The sequence below is a fragment of the Carcharhinus amblyrhynchos genome, chromosome 16 (assembly GCF_965287045.1).
Source record: "Carcharhinus amblyrhynchos chromosome 16, sCarAmb.v2.hapA, whole genome shotgun sequence".
NCBI lineage: Eukaryota > Metazoa > Chordata > Chondrichthyes > Carcharhiniformes > Carcharhinidae > Carcharhinus > Carcharhinus amblyrhynchos.
The window spans coordinates 20,263,693-20,289,729 of NC_137339.1; the positions used below are offsets into that span (position 1 = coordinate 20,263,693).

General features: G+C 43.2%; 1 protein-coding gene across 5 annotated transcripts in view; it reads left to right on the plus strand.

The window, feature by feature from the left end:
* Positions 1 to 26,037, plus strand: part of LOC145353875 (receptor-type tyrosine-protein phosphatase T-like) — a 1,296,999-nt gene that overhangs the window by 621,881 nt on the left and 649,081 nt on the right. For all 5 annotated transcript variants that reach the window (XM_080204786.1, XM_080204787.1, XM_080204789.1 and 2 more), the window contains exon 7: positions 20,531 to 20,824. In XM_080204786.1, the coding sequence (XP_080060912.1) occupies positions 20,531 to 20,824 (294 nt within the window). The remainder of the gene's footprint in view (positions 1 to 20,530; positions 20,825 to 26,037) is intronic.

The following is a 26,037-nucleotide window of genomic DNA, read 5'->3' on the forward strand; positions in this document are numbered from 1 at the left end:
TTTATATACAAACTCTAACAGCAGGTCATAGAGTGCTCATAATTAGCAGTCTACCTATGGGGGTGTCAGAGGTAAAGTAGCACAGTGGTTAAATCTCTGCCTCACAGTGCCAGGGACCCGGGTTCAATTCCTGCTTGCGTCGCTGTCCCTGTGGAGTTTGCATAATCTGCCCGTGTCTGTGTTGGTTTCCGTCGGGTGTTCTGGTTTCCTCCCACATTTTGAAGGACTTGCTGGTTAGATGCGTTGACCCAAACAAGCGCCGGAGTGTAACGACGAGGGGAATTTCACAGTAACTTCATTGCGGTGTTAATGTAAGCTTTACTTGTGACTAATAAATAAACATTAGGCTGAATGGACAGGTTCTGAGAGAACTACAGTATAATTCTCCCTGTAAAGAAAGAGTTCCAGATCAGTGTGTGAATTTAGCTAATTTCCTATCTGAAAGAGAAATACGTTGAGGGAATTGTAATTGTAACTTTGCTACTGTGGAATTATTAAACCCAATGTGCACTATGATTCAGAAAGAAAACAAACAGAATGCTAGCCAGGGGACTTGGGGAAAAAAATGAAACTATTTCACTTTTACATCTTTTGTACCAGATTATATTTTAAAATTTGTGTCAGCAGTTTTGTCTGGGATGAGATTTTTGTAGTGTCACTGGGTGCTGTGTGTGCTGTAATAATGTAAATGCACCAATTACTCAGAAGGGATTGTGAAAACAAAGTTGGGGGCCCATTTGTTTAAAGCAGGCAAAATGTGAACATATACACATGGAGAGAAAGCTTAAGGATGTCAGAGCTGTGACTAGGATTTTCCTACCAGGGTGGGCATCATTGTGGGCAGGATGGGAAAACCCCGCTCTGTGTGTTTGTGTTCTGCCCCAGGCTGAAGTGAAACTGAGACTGGATCACAGGAAATACTTCCTTTAAAGTGATGGCATGCAGCTATCCCTTAAAGGCATATTACAACTATGGAGACAAATACTTGTGTCAGAGTTACTTATTAATATTATTTATATTTGCTACAACAGCTGGAGACTGAGGGGATGTGTGAAGACAATAAGAATCCTAATTTCCTCAGCAGCAGCCTTCACATCGGAACTTGTGCAGAAAGTGCTTTCTATCCACACTATCAGTCTCATACTTAGCCAGGTCAATTTCCTGGGGTTAGCTGAATTTGCCATTTTAAGTTGACATCGGGTAAGATTGAGTGGGCTGTAATAAACAGTAGTCTGCTCATGTAGATAAATAACCATTGCCAAACCCATATTCACACTGGTTACTGGGATAATGAAATTCAATTCCTATCATCTTCTTCTGTCTTGTAACAAAATAATTTTACAATATAGAATATATTGGCGATAATTTGCAGTTATAAAACACATTTAAAGAGTTGGAGATTTGCAAGGTGTTACCAAACTAAGTTTGGTGCTGTACCATATAAAGACATAGGACATTTGACCAAAAGCTCATTCAATAAGATTGGATTTTATGAGCTTCTAAAAGGAGGAGACAGTGGCAGAGCGATTTAGTTTACATTTTATTTATTAGTGTCACAAGTAGGTTTATGTTAACACTTCAATGAAGTTGATGTGAAAATCCCCCAGTTGCCACACTCCGATGACACCTGCTCGGATACACTGAGGGAGAATTTAGCGTGGCCAATGCACCTAACAAGCACATCTTTCAGTCTGTGGGACGAAACCAGAGCACCCGGAGGAAACCCACTCAGACACGAGGAGGATATGCAGACTCCGCACAGACAGCGACCCAAGCTGGAAATCAAACCTGAGTCCCTGACTCTGTGAGGTAGCAGTGCTAACCACTGTGCCACCATGCCGCAACTCAGGGCTTATAGCAGCTGAAGGTGTGGTCACCAAAGCTAATGATGGAATTTGGGGAATGCTCAAGAAGCCAAAATTAGGTGAGCGCAGATATCTTGGTATATTATTTTAACTGGAGGCAGTTACAGAGATAGAGAGAGAAAAGGACAGTGACACATGACCCAATCTTTACTGCTCTGTGCAGAAGAGAATTCCAAAGACTAACAAATTGAATTTAAGACTGAGTTAGACAGCTTTTTGATCCACAAGAGAGTCAGGGGCAATAGGGGACATCAGGAATTGAAGTCACAATCTGATCATTCGTGATCTTAATAGCATCAGGGCCAAAAAGCCTGTAGCCACTACTATTTCTTATGTTCCTATGTTCTTAGAACTCCCCCATTTCCTCTTTACAAAGCTTGGGAACTGTGCAGTGAAGAGGCAAATCAGCTTCAAAACCTTTTCCATCCACCAAAGATCGAACAGTTCTTTCTGTTCTCCCTGTATTTAAACACTGATCGAATCCCATGATCATTGAGATTCCAGGTAATGATCACACCATGTTTGATTGAATTCACTGAGCAAGAGGTCAATAGAAAAAGACCTTTCAGAATGTTACAGCATTGTTAACAAACCATTAAACCCTGGTTCCCATGCAGAGCTTCAAGAATTTGTGTGGGGTGGGTTTGGGGGGGGGGGGAGGAAATGTTGTTGCAGCGCAGTTATTTCTTTGATTTTGTATTTGAATGGAATATTATAGGGGTGGGAGTAGGAAGATATTAGAATTCAGTGAATGCACACAGATGGGATGGTTAGCATCACAGAATTAATTGTTAATGTAAAATGATTTAGCAAGAGACATTTGCTTAATCCAGCATGCTGTTAAACGGCATGGTCCTCCGATCACTATGACTGCTGAGCACAGCAAGGCAAAATTGCTGTGTGAATTCGTCAGCTGAAAGCATTAGATTTACAGGGAGAAGAAGGAGTTGGGTTTAAAAAAAAATGCTCCCCGCGGACTGTAGGTAATAAACTGAGGCTTACTAGTAAACTTTAGTTTCTAAATGTTAGCTCTCTTGTCACCTTCACATCTAATTTTGATTTTTAATGATAGTTACAGTCTAACTTATAATAGTTCTGTCATTAAAAGTTATTTTTAGCTTATTTATAAGAACATAACAACTAGGAGTGGGAGTGGGCTATCTGGCCCCTCGAGCCTGCTCCACCATTCAGTAAGATCATGGCTGATCTTTTCATGGACTCAGCTCCGCTTACTCGCCCACTCACCATAACCCTTAATTTCTTTACTGTTCAAAAATATATCCATCCTTGCCTTAAAAACATTCAAAGAGGCAGCCTCAACTGCTTCACTGGGCAGAGAATTCCACAGATTGACAACCCTTAGTGAGAAGAAGTCCCTCCTCAGATCAGTCCTAAATCTGCTCCCCCTTATTTTGAGGCTATGCCCCCTAGTTCTAATTTCACCTGCCAGTGGAAACAACTTCCCTGCTTCTATCTTGTCTATTCCCTTCACAATCTTATATGTTTCTATAAGATCTCCCCTCATTCTTCTGAATTCCAATGATTATAGCCCCAGTCTACTCAGCCTGTCTTCATAAGACAGTCCTCTCAACTCGGAATCAATCTAGTGAATCTCCTCTGCACCCCCTCCAGTGCCAGTATTAATCAAGTTTCTGAAAATAAGTGTGTCTGTATCCATCACATACTTTTCAAATGCACCAGCAAGTTACAATGATATAATTCATAAAACACACATTGTTCTTTCATTCCTCCTCTTAGTCTCTCCAACTGGCCATTTAATTCCTCTGGATATTTCAGATTTTTCACTTCAGAATCTTCCCAACCTGCTATAAGTTCTGTGGCAGGCTGAGAAAATCAGAGTGATCCTGCCAAGGGGTAGGTCAGCCTTTTACATGCCATTGTGCATTCCCCGCCACATTAGTCATGCATGTGTGTGTTTTGCATGGACTCTCATGGCAGGATATGCGGTGCCCCACCACCATGTCCACACATCGTATTTAAAAGGCATCCGGAGAGGCCTTCACTAACTGAACGGCAGATGGGCACGAGAAGGCAGCAAGTGATGGCTCCCCACTTCGGCGATGTATCCCTCAAGCATTTCCTGGAGGCAGTTCAAGAACAGTGGGACATTCCCTTCCCTAGGGATGGCTGCTGGAGGCCATGCCAGCTGACCACTGTGGCCTGGAAGGAGGTAGCCAGGACCATCCATGCTTGTGGAGAGCCAGTCTGCAGTGCAGGATGAGGGTCAATGATTTAATCCGCATCACGAGAGTGAGTGCTACCCTTCCAGCATCTCACCACGCGAATGTGTTTCTCACATGGGACCTAGCTGTGACTGGTATGACCCTGGCCCTTCCACCCTACCATCCCACTTACCCCTCGCAACATCGCCTCCTATTATCAGCACCCCAGCTTATTCCTAGCCCTCTGTCCAGGATTCTAACACTGAGCTCTCCCTCTGAGGCACTGTGGCCTCACCTCACCCTCTCCCTTCCCCTTTGTTTTCATGCCTGCCTTCCTCCCTTCTTCTCATCTACAGCCCCCTCTTCTCATCTGGAACACCCCCATCCCCATTCCCATTCCAATTCTCATTCCCATTCTCATTCTTCTCCCCCGGACACCCCTCCCCCCGTTTTTCTTCCATGGAAAACCTCTCCCCTCCCCCTCATATATAGCTGCCAATCCCTTTGGTCTCCTCCAGAACTTCCCGCTGCTTGTCTTTTGTGCACCCCACACCTGCGACTAGCCCCAGTGGTTCAGGACTCTTGAGGTAAGTGTTTTGAAATTCTCCCTCATCAGGGGCACGCCACGTATGTCCAGTCGAGTTACGGAGTTTGACAGGGCTGCACACTTCCAGTCTGCTGTGTTTTCATGAAATTAATGGGTTTCCACCAAGCTTTCACTGGAGACCTGACCCACCCTCAGTATCAGGATGGCAAGATCCCGACCTGGTTTTCCAATGAATTTGTGTCCCCTCACTATTTCTTCGGTCCCATCCCCCCACAAACTCCACTGAGAATTGAAGGGGAAGATTCAACCTATTGTATCCTATATTATTCTTCGATATCAATCTTTTAAAATCTACTTTTTGCTTTAGTCTCTCTATTTAGTATATCCAAGAAGACCCAGTTTTTGGCATAACTTGTGAACTCATGATAAATAGCTATTGCACCTGCACATTATCCATTCCTTATTTAAGTCTTCCATTGATTTGCTCTCGAACAGTCCTTCATACCAGTTAGCCTAAGCTTTACAACACACTGAAATTGACTAATTCCAATACAATTCATTTATCCTGGGCTCCTCTTTCTCTGGTTTCAATGTGAACCTGATTAAGTCACAGCAATTGCTTCCCAAATGTTCTCCTACCTCCTAGTCATTTATACCTCGTGTTCCATTATTCAGAACTAGACTTGGTGCTGTATCCTTTCTTGTTAGACATGGAACATTTTAAAACATATTGATTAAGGCAACAGTTGTAGGTGTATTACAAAAGCTCCTTTATTTATTACTGCAAAGCGATGTTTCTGGTGAGATGTGGTGATAAAGTAAATGTGTACAGTGTGAACAAGACACTCTCGTTTGAAGGACTGCTTTCAGCATACAATTGTGAACCCAATTGCTGATCCCCATACAAAAAGCAAAAATGCTGGAAAATCTCAGCAGACCTAACAGCAGCTGTGGAAGAGAACAGAGCCAATGTTTCGAGTCCAGATGACCGTTTGTCAGAGGGTCTGATGAAGGGTGATCTAGACTCTATTCTCTCCCTACAGATGCTGTCAGGCCTGCTGAGATTTTGTAGCATTTTCTGTTTCAGATTCCAGCAACGACATCTTGCTTTCATTTTGCTGATTCCCACAGTTTAAACATGCTGGGAGATAGAAATCATAGAAACCCTACTGTGCAGAAAGAGGCCCTTCAGCCCATCGAGTCTTCCCCTACCACAATCCCACCCAGGCCCTACCCTCATATCCCTACATATTTTACCCGCTAATCCCTCTAATCTACACATTTCAGGCCACTAAGGGGCAATTTAAGCATGGCCAAATAACCTAACCCACAAGTCTTTGGACTGTGGGAGGAAACCGGAGCACCCAGAGGAAACCCATGCAGACACGAGGAGAACATGCAAACTCCGCACAGACAGTGACCCGAGCCGGGAATTGAACCCAGGTCACTGGAGCTGTGAAGCAGCGGTGCTAACCACTGTGCTACCGTGCTGGTCAACAGATGTTGATCATATGTCTGCAGATTTGGTACTCAAATGCTGATTAGATCTAATTTGCATGGAACTGCATACGGGGACTTCATTCAAGAATCTTCCAATCATATTTTGGTGACTGTTACACGTGAATTGTTTCAGAGTGGCTCAGAGATCAATAAGAGGCTGCACAGGTTTGTGGTTGCCATTAACCAGACAGAGGGAACTGTGTGCTGTGTGCACAATATAGGAAGGATGTTATTGCATTAGAAAGGGTGCAGAGGAGATTCACCAGGATGGTGCCTGGGCTGGAGTGTTTCAGCTATGAAGAAGAACTGGTTAGGCTGAGGTTATTCTCCGTGGAGCAGAGAAGACTGGGTGGGGACCTGATTGAGATGTGCAAAATTATAAGGGACATAGATAGGGGAGATAATAAGGAACATCTTCCCTTAGTTGAGGGGTCAATAAAAATCATAGAATCCTTACAGTGCAGAAAGAGATCATTCAGCCCATTGAGGCTACATTGACACAATCCCACCCAGACCCATTCTCTGTAACTCCACGTATTCGCCCTGCTAATCCCCCTGACACTGAGGGACAATTTTGCATAACCAATCAACCTAACCTGCATATCTTTGGACTGTGGGAGGAAACCCATGCAAACACAGGGAGAATGTGCTAACTCCACACAGACAGTGACCCGAGGTCAGAATTGAACCTGGGTCCCTGGTGCTGTGAGGCAGCTGTGCTAACCACTGTGCCACCTTGGGAATAGATTCAAGGTAAGGAGCAGGAGATTTGGAGGGTGTTTGAGGGAAATTTCTTTCACCCTGAAGGTGGGGGGGAATCTGGAACTCACTGTGTTAAAGGCTGATAGGGTTGGGAACCCTCACCAACATTGAAGAAGGATTTAGATGAGCACTTGAAAAGCCATAGCATACAAGACTATGGACCAAGTGCTGCAAAATGCACTTAGAATTGATAGGTGCTTGATAGTCTGAGCAGACACGATGAACCAAAGGACCCCTGTTTGTGCTGCAAGAGACTCTATGATTGAGGACTCATCGTGGTGCTGAATGGAAGAAGTTCAGCTGCTCCATATGAAATCATATCTAGCAGTTCAAAACTAGATCCATAAGCTATATAGACTGACTGTAGCAGCAAAAATGTGTTTCACGGCAATCTATAAACACATGGTCTGGCATATTCCTCACTCTTCCAGTGCCATCAAGCCAGGTGACCAATCCTCGTTCAATCTGCAGACGAACATGCCAAGACATAGCTTGTGAAGGAATAATACAAGACAACATGTACGCTAAACAGCAGAAGCAGCTGACAAAGGGGACCCATACGAACAGATCAAATCAACACCACTGCAATCCTACAATCATGAATGGTTTTTGATTTGATTTATTATTGTCACACGTATTAGTACACGGTGAAAGGTATTGTTTCTCGCACACTATATAGGCAAAGCATACAGCTCATAGAGAAGGAAAGGAGAGGGTGCAGAATGCAATGTTACAGTCATAGCTAGGTTTTAGAGAATGATCGACTTAATATAAGGTAGGACCAGTCAAAGGTTTGATGACAGCAGGGAAGGAGTTGTTCTTGAGTTGGTTATATATGTGTTTTCAAACTCCTTTATCATTTTCCCAATGGAATAAGGTGGAAGAGAATATGTCCAGGATGCGGGGGATCCTTGATTATTTTGGCTGCTTTTCTGAGTCAGCAAAAAGTGTAGACAGAGTCAGTGGATGGGAGGCTGTTTTGGACTGGGCTTTGTTCACAACCCCTTGCAGTTTCTTGCAGTTTTGATCAGAGCAGGAGCTGTAGCAAGCTGTGGTACAGCCAGAAAGAATGTTTTCTATGGTGCCTCTATAAAAGTTGGTGAGTCGTATGCCAAATTTCCTTAGCCTCCTGGGAAAGTAGAGGGCGTTCTTAACTATGGCATCGGCACTGGTGTTCAATTAAACAGCTAACAGAAGTTGGAAAGTTCTTGAGTATCCCCAATCCTTAATGATGGCAGAACCCAACATCAGTGCGAAAGATAAGGCTGAAACATTTGTAATGATCATCAGCTAGAAGTGCTGAACAGATGATCGATCTCAGTCTCCTCCTGAGATCCCAGCATCACAGATAACAATCTTCAGCCAATTTGATTCACGGCACGTGTTATCAAGAAATGACGGAGCACGCTAGATATGGCAAAGACAATCACTCTCGACACAACCCTTACCTTAATGCTGGAGGCTTGTACTCCACAAGTAATGGTGCAGCTAACAAAACTTGGCCATTACAGCAACCACACTGCCATCTAAAAGACAATGCAGAAAATAGTCTGTGGTACGCCTGTTCATAAAAAGCAGGAATAATCCAGCTCGGCTAACTGCTGCCACATCAACCTGCTCTCAGTCAGTAAAGTGATGAACGGTATCATTCACAAGCAGTCAAGTGGCACTTACTCACTTTGAGTTGCACGAGGATCACTCAGCTCCAGGACGGTAAGCATGGAAAAAAGAGCTGAATTCCCGAGGTGAGGTGACATTTGACTTGCTATAATAGCAGGTTAGATTGTGGTTGACCACCCTGTGTTGACTGGCTCATCTCTTGATTCCATAAAGCTGGTCCACAATCTACAGGGGCATTAGTTGAAAGTCTGACAGAATTGTCTCTGCTTGCCTGGATAAGTGCGGCTACAAAAACACTCGAGAAGCTCAACACCCTCCAGGTCAGAGCAGATACTTGATTGGCACCCCATTCACCATTAAAACATTCACGTCCTCTGCTACTTGGGAATTACGGCTGCAGTGTGTCCCATGTAGAAGATGTGCTGCATTTTGAAGGCAACCTTTTATAGAATTCTTTTATAGGATCCCTACAATGCTGAAGAAGGCAATTTGGCCCATTGAGCCTGCCCCGACAGCAATCCCACATGGGCCTTATTCCTGTAACTCCACATAATTACCTGCTAATCCCTTTAACCTACACCTTTATGAACACTAAGGGGCAATTTAACATGGCCAATCAACCTAACCCGCACATGACTGGACCGCCCTCTTTGCTCTTGCAACCTTTGTTCTTTTAGACAGGAGAGGTCAAGGGAAGTTACTTCCGAAGAAGCGTTGGCAAGTTGCTGTAGTAATGTTGCACATGATGCACGTTGCAGCCACAGTCAGCCTGTTGCGGAGGGAATGAATATCAGAAGTTGTTAAGGGGCTGCAAATCAAGCACGTTGTTTGGTGTCAAGTTTTTGCATCAGTCATGGTGGCATAGTGGGGCTTACACGGTGGCACTGTGGTTAGCATTGTTGCCTCTCAGTGCCAGGGACCCAAATTTGATTCCCCGCTTGGATCACAATCTGCGTGGAGTTTGCATGTTCTCCCTGTGTCTGCGTGGGTTTCCTCCAGGTGTTCCGGTTTCCTCCCGCATTCCAAAAATGGGAAGGTTAGGTGCACTGGCCATACTAAATTGCTCCTTAGCGACCTGGGGTGTGTAGCTTAGAGGAATTAGTGGGATAAATATTTGGGGTTGCGGGGATAGGCATGGAGAGGATTGTTGTTGGTGTAGATTCTATGGGCGGAATGGTCTCTTTCTGCTCTGTAGGGATTCGATGACTCTTACGTATTGTTGGAGCTGCAGTCATCCAGCTACATTGAGTATACCTTTGACTTATGCAATATCGATGCTGCAAAAGCTATGGGGAATCAGGGGTGAGTCATTTGCTACAACTCTTGGACCTGCTCTGATAGCCAGAATATTTATGTGGCTGGTTCAGTTCAGTGATCGTCAGGGTGACCCAAAGTTTCTTTGGTAACTTTTCTCAAACTTACGACCTGTACTTCTGAGAAGGACAGGGATAGCAGGTGCATGGGGAGATTATAACCTGCAAGTTCCCCTTTAAGGCACACAGCATTCTGACTTGGGATCATATTGCTCAACATCCAGGAGTGGAGGGAGAGTGCAGAATACCAATGATCAAAAGTCAACTGGACCATCCACACTACCTTTGCTACAGATCAGGTTAAATGCTATGTTTTCTGCGGTGAGTAACTCATTCCCCAATTCCATAAAGCCTTTCCACCAATCACATGATTCAAGTCAGGTGTGTGTCTTCATTTGCTTTGATGATTGCAGCTCCAGAAATACTCAAAAAGCTCATCACCAAATACCTGCTTGATTGGCACCCCATTACCACTATAAACATTTAATTTCCTCTCCCACCATACAACCTTGTTTGACACTTCTTTGATACACCTCTCATCTAGAGGGATGTGGGCAACAACTGAGTCATAGACTCCCGTAAAAAGTCTGACAACACCAGGTTTCAGTCCAACCGATTTATTTGATAGTAAATTCACTAGCTTTCGGGTTAGCCCCTTCGTCAGGTGAATGGAGAGTTCTGGCCTCAGACAGAGCATATAAAGCACAGACAGTTTACAGATTACTGATTAGAATGCGAATCTTTACACCTAACCTGCTGTTCAAGTCTTAAAGTGGCTAACAATGTGTGTGGAAGGAGCACTGATCACAGGTTAAAGAGATGTGTATTGTCTCCAGACAGTACAGTGAGATATGACTACTATCGAACGGCATATCCACATCATGACTACTATCAAACGGCATATCCACATCATAGAATCCCTACAGTGCAGAAGGAGGCCATTCAGACCTTCATGTCTGCACCAAAAATTACGCAGGTTTATGATAACACCAATTATTTACCCCGCTAACCTATATATTTAGGGACACTAAGGGGCAACTTTAACACGGCCATTCCCTTAACCTGCACAGCTTTGGACTGTGGGAGGAAACCAGAGCATCCAGAGGAATCCCACGCAGTCACAGGGAAACATGCAAACCTCACAGAGACAGTCACCCAAGGCTGGAATTGAACCAGAGTCTCTGGCTCTATGAGGCAGCTGTGCTAAGCACTGTGCCACCATGCCACCCACCATCAGTGAATGGGAACATCATCCTCTGCAAGTTGAGCTCCAAGTAAGGCACATCATCCTGGTTTGCACCATAAGAAGTCTCACAATACCAGGTTAAAGTCCAACAGGTTTATGTGGTATCACTAGCTTTCATCAGCCTCCTGATGAAGGAGCAGCACTCTGAAAACTGGTGATACCACATAAACCTGTTGGACTTTAACCTGGTGTTGTGAGACTGCTTCCTGTGCCTACCTCAGTCCAACACTGTCATCGCCACATCACCCTGACAAGGAACTGTATTACCATTCCTCCATCACTGTTAGTGCACTGGAACTTGCTTGATAACAGCACTGCATGTGTACCAACACCAGATGGCCTGTATGAGTTCAATAACGTAGCTCACTATCACCTTCTCAAGGTGATTAGGCTTGGGCAAAAACTGCTGGGCCTTGCTAGTGACCCTTAATGATAAGGATGAAGGAAAGAATAAGAAAAATTACCATTCTTCTTTCCAATTTTCTATTACTGCAGCTAATGATCACTATAACTAGCACTGTAAATGGGTGGGTTTTGACCCCTTGTGCCCATGGCTTGTGAGTGGGTTGAGATAGTTATAGTGGAAATGGTGACTGATGCAAAAAATACATTGGGAGCCCTGACATCATTTGAATATTTTAATTGGAACCCTGCCCGTGTCACTCAATCGGAGGTGTGTGTGTGTGAAAATGCTCTTGTGATGATTCAGCACCAACTGTGAGCTCCACATTATCCACAGGATGTGCTGCCACATGTCGCACTCTCACACCCGGTGGTACCACCAAGGAGGGGGAAGGGCAACAAGGTCATGGAAACACTGCCACCTCCAACCGCCCCACATTGTACAATATTGGCACTGGCGCATATGCTGCCATTGCTTTATCATTACTGTTCCAAACTCCTGAACTTTACCACCTAACATAGTCAAGGGAGAATCATTAACGCAAGACCTGATACCAGGTCAAAGGGATGATCCATTGCCTATTTCTCAGGGCAGTGAGGGAGCAGCGATTTATATGGCCCTTTTTACAACAATTCTTCAGAAGCTGAAAATGACGAAGAGGTGAAAGATCAATCTCACCACATTTAAAAACTGCTTTGCGATGATCTGAGAAAAGGTTTTAACCTGTTTAAAATGCATTAGCTTTTCTCAACATGTTTGTGCCACTAATGTGCACATATTCACAGAATCAGTACAGGATCTCCATAAGACTAATTAAAAGTTGGCAGCATGTAGCGAATCATGGTTACCATAATTTTAAAAAAATGCTTAAGAATGTCATCACCATGGGGCACACAGATGCTAAAAATTAAAATGCAGCCCCAGGTACAATAAGAGGACAGTAGATTACTTTGAATGTTGTTAAAGATACCATCTCTGCCCCATCGCTGCTGTTGAATTGATGGATGGGAATTTAGTCATAATCGTCATCAGTAGATAATTGGTGTATAACGTGACAATTCCAACCCCAGGGGAAGCCCACAAAATTACTAATGAAATAAATGGTGCAGCATCGTCTAGTAACTTACAGAAAGGCTTTTAACCAGCCCCTCATCCATTGACACTGTCTACACTTTCCGCTGCCTCAGCAAAGCTGCCAGCATAATTAAGGACCCCATGCAACCTGGACATTGTCTCCTCCACCTTCTTCCATCAGGAAGAAGATACAAAAACCTGAGGTATCAACCAACTCAAGAACAGCTTCTTCCCTGCTACCGTCAGACTCTTGAACTACCTTGCATTAAGTTGATCTTTCTCTACACCCTAGCTATGACTGTAACATTACATTCTGCACCCTCTCCTTTCCATACTATGAACAGTATGCTCTGTCTGTATAGTGCGCAAGAAACAATACTTTTCACTGTGTGCTAATACATGTGACAATAATAAATCAAAGCAAATCTCCAAAATTGATACCATACTAAACTGGCAGTGCCAAGCTGTGCCAGGTGTGGACCCTAGTGGGAGCCTCATGAGGCGGAGGGGAGAGTGGACGTGGGGATGTGGAAACGATGGGGATGCTGGTGATAGCTGTTTGGTGTGAGGGCAAATCTGATGCCATCGTGTTCAGGGGGAGGGGAGAGGGGCTGGCTGGCAGGCAATGACTGTTTGGGAGAACAGAGAGATGCCAGCTATGATTGTGAGGTGGTGGAGCTCCTGGTTGGGTTGCCAGGGTGTGTGTTGGGGGAGGGGGCATTATTTTTGCTCTAATTGGGGTGCTGTTTAAAAGTGACACCTTGATCCAAGGATAGAATCATAGATTCCTTCAATGCAGTAGGAAACCATTCAGCCCATTGAATCTGCACTAACCACAATCCCACCCAAGCCCTATCCCCATAACCCCACGCATTTAGCCTACAAGTCCCCCTGACACTATGTGGCAATTTACATGGCCAATCAACTTAACCTGTGGGAGGAAACTGGAGCACCCAGACGAAACCCACGCAGACACAGGGAGAACATGCAAACTCCACACAGATAATGACCCAAGCTGGGAATCGAACCCAGGTCCCTGGTGCTATGAGGCAGCAGTGCTCACCACCGTGCTATTGTGCAGGTTAGAATGATTGGCCATGCCAAAATTGCCCCATAGGGTCCCAAGATGCGTAGGTTAGGAGGAGGATTGATGGGTTAATGTGTGGTGTTATGGGAATAGGGTCTGGGTGGGATGCTCCATCAGGGAGTTGGTCAGACTTGATGGGCCAAATGGCTTCCTTCCTTATGGTAGGTTTTTATGATTTTACGATCCTAGTGAAACCCGGCTTTGCTAACATGTTTAGTCCCCGCCCCTGAACATGACAGTGTGAAACACACCTCCCCTGTTTTTGTTTTACAAAAGTTTTAGAAGTTCTGGAGAGGAAAATTGACCTGTTTCTCTGGAGAGAAGCGCATCAGTTTTCAGTCAGACCCTAACACTTTGCCATCCTTTGGTAATCAGCATTTCAAAACGTGAGATTGATCTTACAAGTATGCAGGGAGGGGAACTAAAGTATAAGGAAACAACTGTAGCAAATAGGTTATAAAGGAAACTGCCTAATAAGCCAAATTAAACAAGACGTTAGCTTTAAGTAAAACAGAAAATTCTGGATAAACTCTTTAGGTCTGATGGCATCTACAGAGCAAAACAGCATTAATTTTACTGCTGTAAATGACTGATTAGCCTGGATTTTCACCACAACACAGAGCCTCTCCGAAATCAGAAGCCCCACCTTCATAGGGCCGAGTCTAGAGTCAGGCAGAGGTTTGTTTATGATTTGATTTGATTTATTATTGTCACATGTATTAGCGTACAGTGAAAAGTTTTGTTTCTTGCGCACTATATAGACAGAGCATACCATTCATAGCGAAGGAAATGAGAGAGTGCAGAATATGGTGTTACAGTCATAGTTAGGGTGTAGAGAAAGCTCAACTTAATGCAAGGTAAAAGTCTATTCAAAAGCCTGATGGCAGCAGGGAAGAAGCTGTTCTTGGTTCTCAGTTTGTACATGACCTTAGACTTTTGAGTCCTTTTCCCGACAGAAGAAGATGGAAGAGAAAATGTCTGGGGTACGTGGGGTCCTTAATTATGCTGGCTGCTTTGCCGAGGCAGCAGGAAGTGTAGACACTTAGTGTATGTATGTGTCTGAACATAGCCTGTCATTTAAATCAGCAGTCAGTTCCACTAATTGGGACTTTGGTAGAGCAGGACCGTGAAACCCGACATATGCAGATGAGAGCGGGTAGGGGAATTTTGTTAGCTATGGAGAATTAAAAGAGATTGGCTGGAATTTGCCAGCCGTTCACGCACCGCTGCCACCGAAAGCGAGGACGGAGAATTTGGCTTTCAGCCAAATCACCGCTCACTGCAACGGGATACGAGAATCCCGCCAGCATGAATGGCTGAAAACCTTCCCATTTTCCGGGATTAAAAGAAGTTAAGCCAGAAGGGAACGAAAGTATTCTCCCTGCCCAGAATCACAGGTGAAAAATGGCTATTGGAGTAAAGTGATGCGAGGCTGCCATCATCAACAGAATTGCACCTAACATCAGCGTGGTCTTCAGGAGGGGAAGAATATAAAAATCGACAGAACAATGGAAAATACAACTTAAAGCAAGCAGTTGTAGTGTCTGTAGGATGTAAGGATGAGTTTCACATATAATTCCATGAATGGAAGCAATGTATGAAGTTGAAAGAAGTAAATCTTAAAAATAGACCTGAGTTTCAAAATGATCGACCATACAAAGCAGCAAAGAACTAAATCATAGAACACTGAACTCAATTGCTGAATCAGTGCAATGCAAGCTAGAGAATTCCGGTTGCTGTGTGCAGTTCTAGTCACCGAGATACAAGGGAGACATTCAAGTGCTCAGGTCATAGAATCCCTACAATGCAGAAGTTGGCCATTTGGCCTTTCAAGTCTGCACCAACTCTCTGACTGAGCATCTTACTCAGGCCCACCATTCCGCCCTATGTCATGGCTAATCCCCCCCTAATCTACACACCTTTGGACACTAAGGGGCAATTTAACATGGCCAATCCACTTAACCTGCGCTTCTTTGGACTGTTGGAGGAAACTGGAGCACCAGGAGGAAACCTACACAGATATGGGGAGAACATGCAAACACCACACATACGGTCACCCCAGGTCGGAATTGAACCCGGGTCTTTGGCGCTGTGAGGCAGCAGTGCTAACCATGAGAGAGCAAAGATACAATACTGGAGAAACATGTACTATTCAGCCTTTAAAGGAGGTATTTGAAAGTTGATTTCTGGAGTATATAATGAAGTAAAAGTTTATTTATTCATCACAAGTAGGCTTACTTTCACACTGCAATGAAGTTACTGTTAAAATCCCTTAGTCATCACACTCTGGTACCTGTACACTGCGGGAAAAGTTAGCGTGGCCACTGCACCTAATCTGTACTTTTTTTTTTGGACTGTGGGAGGAAACCGGAGCACCCAGAGGAAACCCACATAGATACAGGGAGAACTTGCAACTGCACACAGAAAATGACCCAAGTCAGGAATCGAAAATGACCAAAGCCAGTGGTTAGCACTGCTGCCTCACAGTGCCAATGACCCGGGTTCAATTCCGACCTAGGATGACTGTTTGTGTGGTGTTTGCACGTTCTCCCCATATCTGTGTGGGTTTCTTCCTGGTGCTCCGGTTTCCTCCAACAGTCCAAAGATGTGCAGATTAGGTGGATTGGCCATGCTAAATTGCCCCTTAGTGTTCAAAGGTGCGTAGATTAGGGGGGATTAGCCATGAGATAGGGCAGAGTGGTGGGCCTGAATAAGATGCTCAGTCAGAGAGTTAGGGCTGCAAGGCAGCAGAGCTAACCACTATGCCACTGTGCCGCCCATGCAGAATGGGCATTATGGAAAATGTAAACTACATGTTGATACTGAATTGCAGAAATAGCACAAGCCGACACATGTTGGTCGAAATTGAAATCGGGATACTTAAGCCTGCGCAAAAGCGTGATCAATGCATCAAAAAGAATGGAGGCAACATCTCTTGGATGATACAAGAAACAGAAGGACTTAAATGCATGGGATGTGTGAATTAAGATGGAATGAACAGATTCCCTCATCTGTTGTTATCTTGTAATCTTGTGGAGGTGACTGGAAAAGATTGGAGAAGTGAAAGAAGTCAATTACCTTTGCAATCTTGAGAAAACATTTGAAAAGTTTTGCAATGAGAAAAGTAATTGAAAGTTGAGAATTCCTGAAAAGTCCAATCAATACGTCAAAGCCAGAATCATGGAGTTTTAAGATGTTCAAGTCTCAGATAGAAATACATTCTCCTGTACTTCTCAATAACATTCTCCTATATTTTCTCACTGCCTGTTTCAGATTAACCAGCTGCCACTTACTGAAATCCCTTGTTTGAAGGTGTCTGAATAAGAAAGACTAATTTAGGATGACAGAATTATTAATTACAGAGTAGCATGATGTAACATTTAATACTGTCCAAAATGTATTTCTGCATTTAAACATTGCAATATTGCAATGTTAAAGAGACACTGAAATCATCGAAGATTATCATCATAGAATCCCTACAGTGCAGAAGGAGGCCATTCAGTCCATCAAGCCTGCACCAACACCAATCCCACCCAGGCCTTATCCCCACATATTTACCCTATTAGTCCCCCTGACACTAAGGGGCCATTTAGCATGGTCAATCAACCTAACCCACACCCCCTTTGGAGGAAACCAGAGCACCCGGAAAAAACCCATGTAGACACAGGGAGAACATGCAAACTCCACACAAGAAAGCTACCCACGGCTGGAATCGAACCCAGGTTCCTGGTGTTCTAAGGAGCAATGCTAACTACTGCGCCACCTACTGTGTACATTCTCTAATAATCATTCAAATGAAAATTTCGAGGCAAAGTCAAGTATCCTTTGTAGAGTTAGCAGGGAAATCGATGATCTCCACACAGATTTCTCAATATTTATACACCCATATTAGATGTCTGGGATGGGGAAATCTGGCAGAGAGTTATTCCACCAGCAGTACATGCATAATTATCTCCAGCACCTTTCACCCACAATGACAATGGCTATTGAATGTGATCTATTATAGGTGAATATATGCAAAAGAAATGCTGATTACAAAAGTGTACCATCTGCTGTATTTTCAGCATCTTTCGTTACCATGGAGGCAGAGGGGGGATATATAAACTGATAGGGTGTGTTGTTAAACATAATTAATCTAAAGCAATCATTTGCAACCAGGCAAGATGCAAATCATAAAGTACACTTTTGTTAAGAAATAGATAACTCATGGGCCACTGGACATCTGGTGCACAGCAGAAAGAATTCCAATAATTTCCTCCCACACCAAATGAGCGACTCAGCAGAATGGGAAATAACACCGGGAGCCTATCATTAAAAAGAATATATATAATTAGGCTGACTCCAGAAGATTTGCCAATTTTGAAAATTTACAGTTGAATCCCTTCAGGCAATGCACTCCAGATCATAACAACTCCCCATGTCCTGGGAAACCAAGACCGATATTAATAAATAGAAAAATAAATCATATGAAAATGGAGGCACCCAGCCTCCTCAGAAGATTTTGATGACTGACAAGTCTTCTGAAAGTGGGTTGACCATGAACCACCCCCTATCTACCTGTGTTAAATCCAGAAATAGATAGATTGGTGGTGGGTTGGGGTCGGGTTTGAAATTTTTCAGTTTTCACTCTCCACTCATCCCAACTCCATATATTCCTACAGCATTCCTACAGTGCAGAAGAGACCATTCAGCCTCTCGGGTCCGCACCGACGCTCTTGACAGTCTGTCTTAACCAGGCCCTTTCCCCCCGTCTTATCCATGTAACCCCACACATTTACCGTGGCTAATCCACCACACCTACACATTTTAGGCCACTCAGGGGCGATTTAGTGAGGCCAGTCAACTAACCTGCATATCTTTGGGCTGTGGAATGGAGCCAGAGCACAAATCACATCACGTCCTAAAGACTTAGCCACATGGCAAGAAAGAACACTTCAAATGATGAATTCAGAGAGTTTATTAGCCATTGAAAGGGTAACAAGTCAGAAAGATACAAAGCAAAGTATCAATTAAAAACAATTCATAGTAATCAGCGGTAAGAGGAGAAAGCTGAATTTTAACAACCTTTTCACCACCTTTCACAGACCTAGTCATGAAGTGACAACTCCAAAAACATTGAAGACAGATCTCAGCACCTTTCCATTAACATCTCGCTTTTCACCCACTTTTTTTTAATGTCTTAAAATGTTGAAAGCCCACCTTAGCCAATTGTTGGAAAAGTAGCCAATTGGTCTATAACTTGTCAAGAATGAAATAAGAATTAGCCCATTGGAGTTTTAGCTAATTATGGTTATTGCCTCAGCTTTAAGACAATGCTTCTTCTCAAACAAAATCTCTTATCTTGGGGTAGACTTGGGGCTCAACTAATAATTAATCAACGTATCTGTCCGTTGTATGGAGTTGAAGTCCTTTTGACAAGGGCGTATTTAGTCCTTCTCCCAGTCAAAGTTAACATTCATATTACCTCTTTATTCTGTGGCCTGAGAAACACACATTAATCTTTCCTCTTGCAGCATTTTAAAAGCCTGTATTAAAGGTTAAGTGTTGGAAAAAATATGCTTCAAATTACAGAAGTTATAAACATTTGTGTTCCATATTACATTTCCAGCCATTCTATCATATCCATTAATGGTTTATTTATTCTTTAATTGTCTCAGGATTAAGGCTGTCTACTGAACAACGCTGACTGGTTTCCAATAATGCTGGTTTTGTTTTTATCAAAATGGCTTCCATCAATTTCAGCAGAAAATGATAATGAATATATGAATACAAAATGAAGAATGCAAAATGATAGCCAGGCTTAAACTAGTGACTTTGAAACTACCAACATAGTGAGAAGTTGCACATCTGGGACGGGATTTTAAGGACTTGCTCATCCTGAAACTGTAAAATCCTGCCCGAGGTCAACGGACTTTTCCATTGTCCACCCCTCACCCGCTCTGATTCCCGCAGATGGGATGGCAAAATTCAGGCCCTGATAACAGGGTAGTGCGAAAGATCAACAAGCGCATTGTAGAAGGGAGATGCCAGATTAACAAATGTTGCTGCTTAGATTAAATCATCCTTTTAATATGGCAGAGGTTAGTTTCTCTTCCAGTTATGTTTTTCCACTGTGCAGACTGGCACAGTGTGTGACATCAATCACGGTGGCTCAGTGGTTAGCACTGTTGCCTCACAGCGCCAGGGACCCGGGTTCGATTCCCAGCATTGGTCACTGTCAGTGTAGAGTCTGCATGTTCTCCCCATGCCTGCGTGAATTTCCTCTATGTGCTTCACTTTTCTCCCACAATCGGAAAGACATGCTGAGCTTTGGCCGTGTTAAATTCACCCTCTGTGGATCCAGGGAGGCATCAGAGTGTGGCAATTAGGGGATTTTCACAGTAGTGTCACTGCAGTGTGGCATGGTAGCACAGTGGTTAGCACTGATGCTTCACAGCTCCAGGCGCCTGGCTTCAATTCCTGACTTGAGTCACTGTCTGTGTGGAGTTTGCACATTCTCCTCGTCTCTGTGTGGGTTTCCTCCGGGTGCTCCAGTTTCCTCCCACAATCCAAAGATGTGCAGGTTAGGTTGATTGGCCATGCTAAAATTGCCCCTTAGTGTCCTGAGATGCATAGGTTGGAGGGATTAGCAGATAAATATGTAGGAATAAGGGGGGAGGGCCTGGGTGGGATTGTGGTTGGTGCAGACTCGATGGGCTAAATGGCCTCTTTCTGCACTGTAGGGTTTCTATGATAAGCCTACTTGTGACAATAATAGCTAAACTTAAACAATCTATAAACATACACCCTTCATAAGCTAAACTGCAGAGTACATCCTTAGAAGAATTAACTTTGCATCTTTAAATCCTAGAATATAATGGTCTGCTCAGAATACATTTTGAGCCTCAATCTGTCAGCTATTGAGCAAATTATCTCTATTTTATGTTGCAGATCCACCCACACCTATCGCTCCACCAGAGCTTTTGGCAGTCGGTGCAACCTACTTATGGATCAAGCCCAATGCAAATTCTATAATTGGAGATGGCCCCATCATCCTAAAGGAAGTTGAGTACCGTACCACTGCAGGAAATTGGGCCGAAACACATATAGTGGATTCCCCTACCTACAAGTTATGGCATCTTGACCCAGACGTGGAATATGAAATAAGAGTTCTGCTGACACGACCTGGGGATGGGGGTACAGGGCCTCCAGGTCCTCCTCTTACCACGAGGACCAAATGTGCAGGTAAAGTGATGGCAGCATTAGACATTTCATTGCGGAACAGATGCAAGTTTATGGCAAATGAGGAAAATGGTTTTGAAAAGAAAACTGACATGAAATATTATAAATGGAGACAGTATTTTATCAATGGTAGCATTGTCTCTATTTCACTCCTTGCGAGCACTGGTAAGTGTTTTGTCCTTTGTCAACTTGTAGATAATTAAACTATTTGACAGTGACATTTTTTTTTAAAGTGTACACTCCATAGAAAAAAATATTTGTTTACAGGGATGATCAGCCTTTTGGAAGATTTAACTGTTGCTGAAGAATTCAACTGATCTGTTGTTGTATCAGCCAATGGAGGGATAAATAGCGACCAAATTTTCTTTTAATTGTACCTAACCAACCTTGCAACACTCATCACGATGAAGCATGAGGATTATATAAATATTTGATGTGTAGCTTGCAAAACTGTTTGACCGCATTTACCACAACCTATTTACAATTTTTCTCCAGCAACTATATTTCTACGGAAGTTTAATGTTAAGTTAATTCCTGGCATTGTTATTTTCAATATTTTTGCAATGGTTATTAAGACACTGGATTGTTGTGTTGGGGGATGGGATTCTCCACATTTCGAACACTTTGGACCAGATTTTCCTCCTCCCATTGGAGAACTCCGAAGAGCCCTTGGAACAAGACATCAATTCCAGCATTTTAAGCAAGAAGACAACAAACTCTAACAATTTGATACTGGGACTCTGTGGAAGGAGAGCTCCCATTGCTGAGTCTTTCCTGCCCAAAAAGGAAAACAGTCACCGTCCCACTGACCACCGCTACTCCCTTCCCAACAGATCCAGTGGCCAGCAGCAGAATGCCAGGGAACCAGATGAATTGGCAACCTCTTTAGCCATCAATTGCAAATGGGGTGGACTATTCAGGGTCAGTGAGTGTCCTTTCCTCTTGAGAAGAAGTATAGGAAATGTAGATTGGGTGGAGAGAGTGGCGGGAGGGGTTGGGAGTAATAGTCAGCCTACTGTCTGATTTTCTTCAATTTTAATTTCACTATGCCATCTACTTTCAGTGATATAATGGAGAAAAATGCAGCCCCTAGTTGCAACATCTCAATCGCACAGGTCAGACAGATGTAGAGTTAAACTTCTTCTACTTCACCCTAACCTACTATGACAGCGTGCCATTTTTCCATTTCCCACAACCATCCTGTAATGCCTGTGAGTGAGATTTCCAGTTAATGTCAGAAGTGCACTTCTGTGTTATTGGCCTGTCACCATTAGCAACTAGATTGAGAATGTCTAAATTCATTACGCTTGGGATGCTTATTGGCAGCAAATAAAGGAAGGTGTCATCCCATCAGCCTGGAGTGCATTTAAATGCTGGTTTCAGAGATGAAAGGACAGTGCTAAATCCTGAGATGATTGTCATGCTTAGCATGTTTGTGTGAAAGTGCTACTTCAGTGCAATGTGAATTGAAAATGAGTGAATGGGTTCACAAATGCCTAATAATAGAGCTAATATTAGGGCTTATTACTCATCAGTGGCTGTCCCTCAGTTCAGGAATGACATCTGCACAGGGTCGCAAGTTCATGCCAGGGGGTCTTCATGTGACTAAACAGGCTGATTGTTGACCCACAGGTCTTTGGGCTCATGGAACAGGTCAAGTCACAAGGTAGCAGGACCCAGAGTGAACGATTTGCTTCCTTTTCTTTCCTTCTCAGCTGACACTCAGGATTAAGGCCTTTGGATTCAAAGCATGATGGAGCTGGGTGGACAAGTTATTGCCATTCTGAATGATTGATAACAAGCTTCTCCCAGTCACTCATATCAATACTGTTGCGCTGCAAAGAGAGCTTCAGAGTGTCTTTGTCGTGTTTTTGTTTTGTCGTCCCATAAAACATTGTCCATTTGAGAATTGAGAGAAAGGACCTTGTGGGGGATATACTTTTCAGTCATCTGGATACAGTGCCCAGCTCATTGTAGTTGATTTTGGCTTGAACAAGCAGTTGTTTGGTGGTCTTCCCATTTAAATCAGGAAAATATGGTGGAGTCACTGCCAGTGGAATTTCTCTAGTGATTTTGTGTGTCACTGACACTCAGTCTAAGACTTACTGTGACGGTGACAACTGTTCTGTTTCATAGAAATTTTGTTGACTTTGTTGTCAAACATTCACTGCCATTGTTAGAAGAAGGCTGATCTTACACAGTTGACCTGCTGGATCTCCTCATCAATGGTGGTCTTAGGAAAGAGTGGCCCTCAGAGAGTGGCTAAAGTATAGGAAATGCTTAACATCGTCCAAAGACTCCCCTTCGATATATATGGGAGGTGGAACATTTGACTGATCAATTTGGTTGACGTATAAGTTTATTTTTGGAACCATTCAAGGACAGGCTGAATTCCTTGTGTACAGAATTAAAGAGACCAAGGCTGGATTGCAAATCTGATGCAGAGTGGGCAACAACACAGCAGTCAACTGCAAACTTTAGATCACGAGTATCTGTGGTGCTCATTTTAATTTTGGCGCTGAGGTGGGTGAGACTTGTTTCCTCAGACGGAACTCTCCAAAATTGCAGATACAGGGTTACAACAAAACTTACTCCAATTTATAAATCAAAGGAAAGGTTTCACAAAGAAACATCATTACTCTAAACTTGGGGCCTCGCCCTGGGTCACTCCAAGCTTCCCACAATTATATGCAGGTTCCTATTTATAGTAAATCAGCTGGTCAGCTATTACATCACTCTATAATTGGTTCCATGGTTTACTGGTCAGCTGACCCTTATGTCTTGTTCCCATTGATCACATTAAATCCAATACAAAGTTGTCACCAGTTACATACTAACAAGGCTAGACAAGACGTATTTCTTGAGAGAGCATTTGATCTTTGAGATGAATAGCCACTGTCAGGTGTGAGTTTTTTCAATCTCCCATCAAGTATTTGAGACATGGGATTGATGCCATTAGCTGTTACAAATCTCCTTCTCAGGTTAAGGCTATTACAGAGGTGCCTGCACCACAGAATATTAACCAGTTACATTCCTCCCTGGGATTGTTGAATTATTATGCAAGATTTTTTCCAAATTGGCAGCAATTTTGAAGCCATTTCACAACCTCTTATACCACAACAGGACGTGGAAGTGGTCAGATCAGTGCAATAATGACTCCACGCAAGCCAAAGCAGTGATACTTCAATCTAAAGCTCTCATGCACGTTGATCCCACTTAACCTATACAGTTGGCTTGTGATTCATCTCCTTATATTTGATTTATTATTATCACATATATCAGCGTACAGTGAAAAGTATTTTTTTTTGCGTGCTATACAGACAAAGCATACTGTTCACAGAGAAGGAAAGGAGAGAGTGCAGAATGTAGAGTACAGTCATAGTGCAGAGTGCAGTCATAGTTAGGATGTAGAGGAAGATCAAGTTATGGCAGGTCCATTCAAACGTATGATGGCAGCAGGGAAGAAATTGCTCTTGAGTCGATTGATATGTTACCTCAGACCTTTGTATATTTTTCCCGATGGAAGAAGGTAGAAGAGAGAATGTCTGGGGTGTGTGGGTCCTTATTTATGCTGGCTGCTTTTCTGAAGCAGCTGTAAGTGTAGACAGAGTCAATGGATGGGAGGCTGGTTTATTTGCTGGATTGGGCTATATACACATTGTAGTTTCTGGTGTCCTTGGACAGAGCAGGAGCCATACCAAGTTGCAATACATTCAGAAAGAATGCTTTCTATTGTGCATTTTTAAAAGTTGGTGCAACTTGTAATGCATATGCTGAATTTCCCCAGCCTCCTCAGAAAGTAGAGGTATTATGTAGGAACAGAGGTCTCCCACATCAAGCCATTGGATGAAGAAACCCATTTTACTACTTGAACCTTGAGCATAGCTAAGAGTAACTGTGCCCAGATGAAACGGGAAGCATCAGGAAACATTATTGGAGTTGTGTTATGATTCAAGTCAGAAACTCCAAAGCGTTTCATGGAGCCTGCCTGGATCATAAGTTTTGCATCTTGAATTTAGCTAGAATAAGCATGATAGGCTTCCCTTCGAGTATGCTTCAAATGACCCACAAGGGAGCTTTTATCAAACAAAATTTATTTCAGAATCCAGTTAACATGTATGGAAAGAAAATTAGCAAGGACTTTTTATCAATTACAAACAAGGAACACAACAACCACAATAATGTATAAAAAAACTAATAAGTTCCAATCAAACAAAAACCCTTGCCATAGATAAGACCCTTTAAACAAGTTCAGTACAGCAAAGTCTGCTGTTCACATGACAATGAAAATTGAGTCCTTTGGTTGAAGTCTGCAGTTGTCTGCATTCACTCTGAATAGTTTGAAGACAAGACAGCTTCCCAAAACACCACAGAGACTCTGATCCAACCCCCAACAACAGCAGATTTTCACCCCTCAGGAAAACAAGATTTGTTTTCAGCTAACCAACAGAATTTTCAAAACAACAGGGAAAGAGGGAAAACACTTCTTTTTGGCTTGCTGTCCCTTCTAAAATGAAAACTCAAATCTGGAGCTTCAAACTGAAAATGACAAAAAAACCTGTCCAAAAACACCACCGTCCTCCTAACAATGCGGGATCGTAAAACGAATCCCAGAATAAACACAAACAATCCCATTTAAGTTGCAGTAAAAGGACATTTCCAGTCAGACAGGCAGCAGTGACATTACTAAAGCACTGAGAACTGCAGAAAGTAGTTCTTTTTTTAAAAGAAAAACCTTTCTTAAAGGTGCACTAATGTCACAGGAAAGAAATTCAATCAGTTCCTCTATGGGCGAGAGGTTACATTGCTGATGAACCATCTTCTGCTGCTACCATTTTGGAACCACACTTGGAAATCCCATTAATAGCAGCAAGTAGAATGCAAAATGGACATTGCTTTTGTTTGCATGTACTTAAATACTTCCAGCCAAGTCTACACTCGAGTAAGGCGAATAGACTTTCAAGAATTCCACTACCAGGCAGTTGATCTGAGTGCTCAAAGGGGGAAATATCTTCTGCTTTGAGCAAGTAGACAACACACCAATCACTTCTAGGCATGCGAGAAAAAAACACTTGGAGCAAACCTGCGCTCACAGAAGTGATGGATGTGGTTTTACGAAGAAAAACTTTGGAACTAATGCCTGACCCGGATCCCTATTACTCCAAGAGATTGGAGCTGTCAGTTCACTCAGGTTATCTTCTATGGAGGCTCAAAGT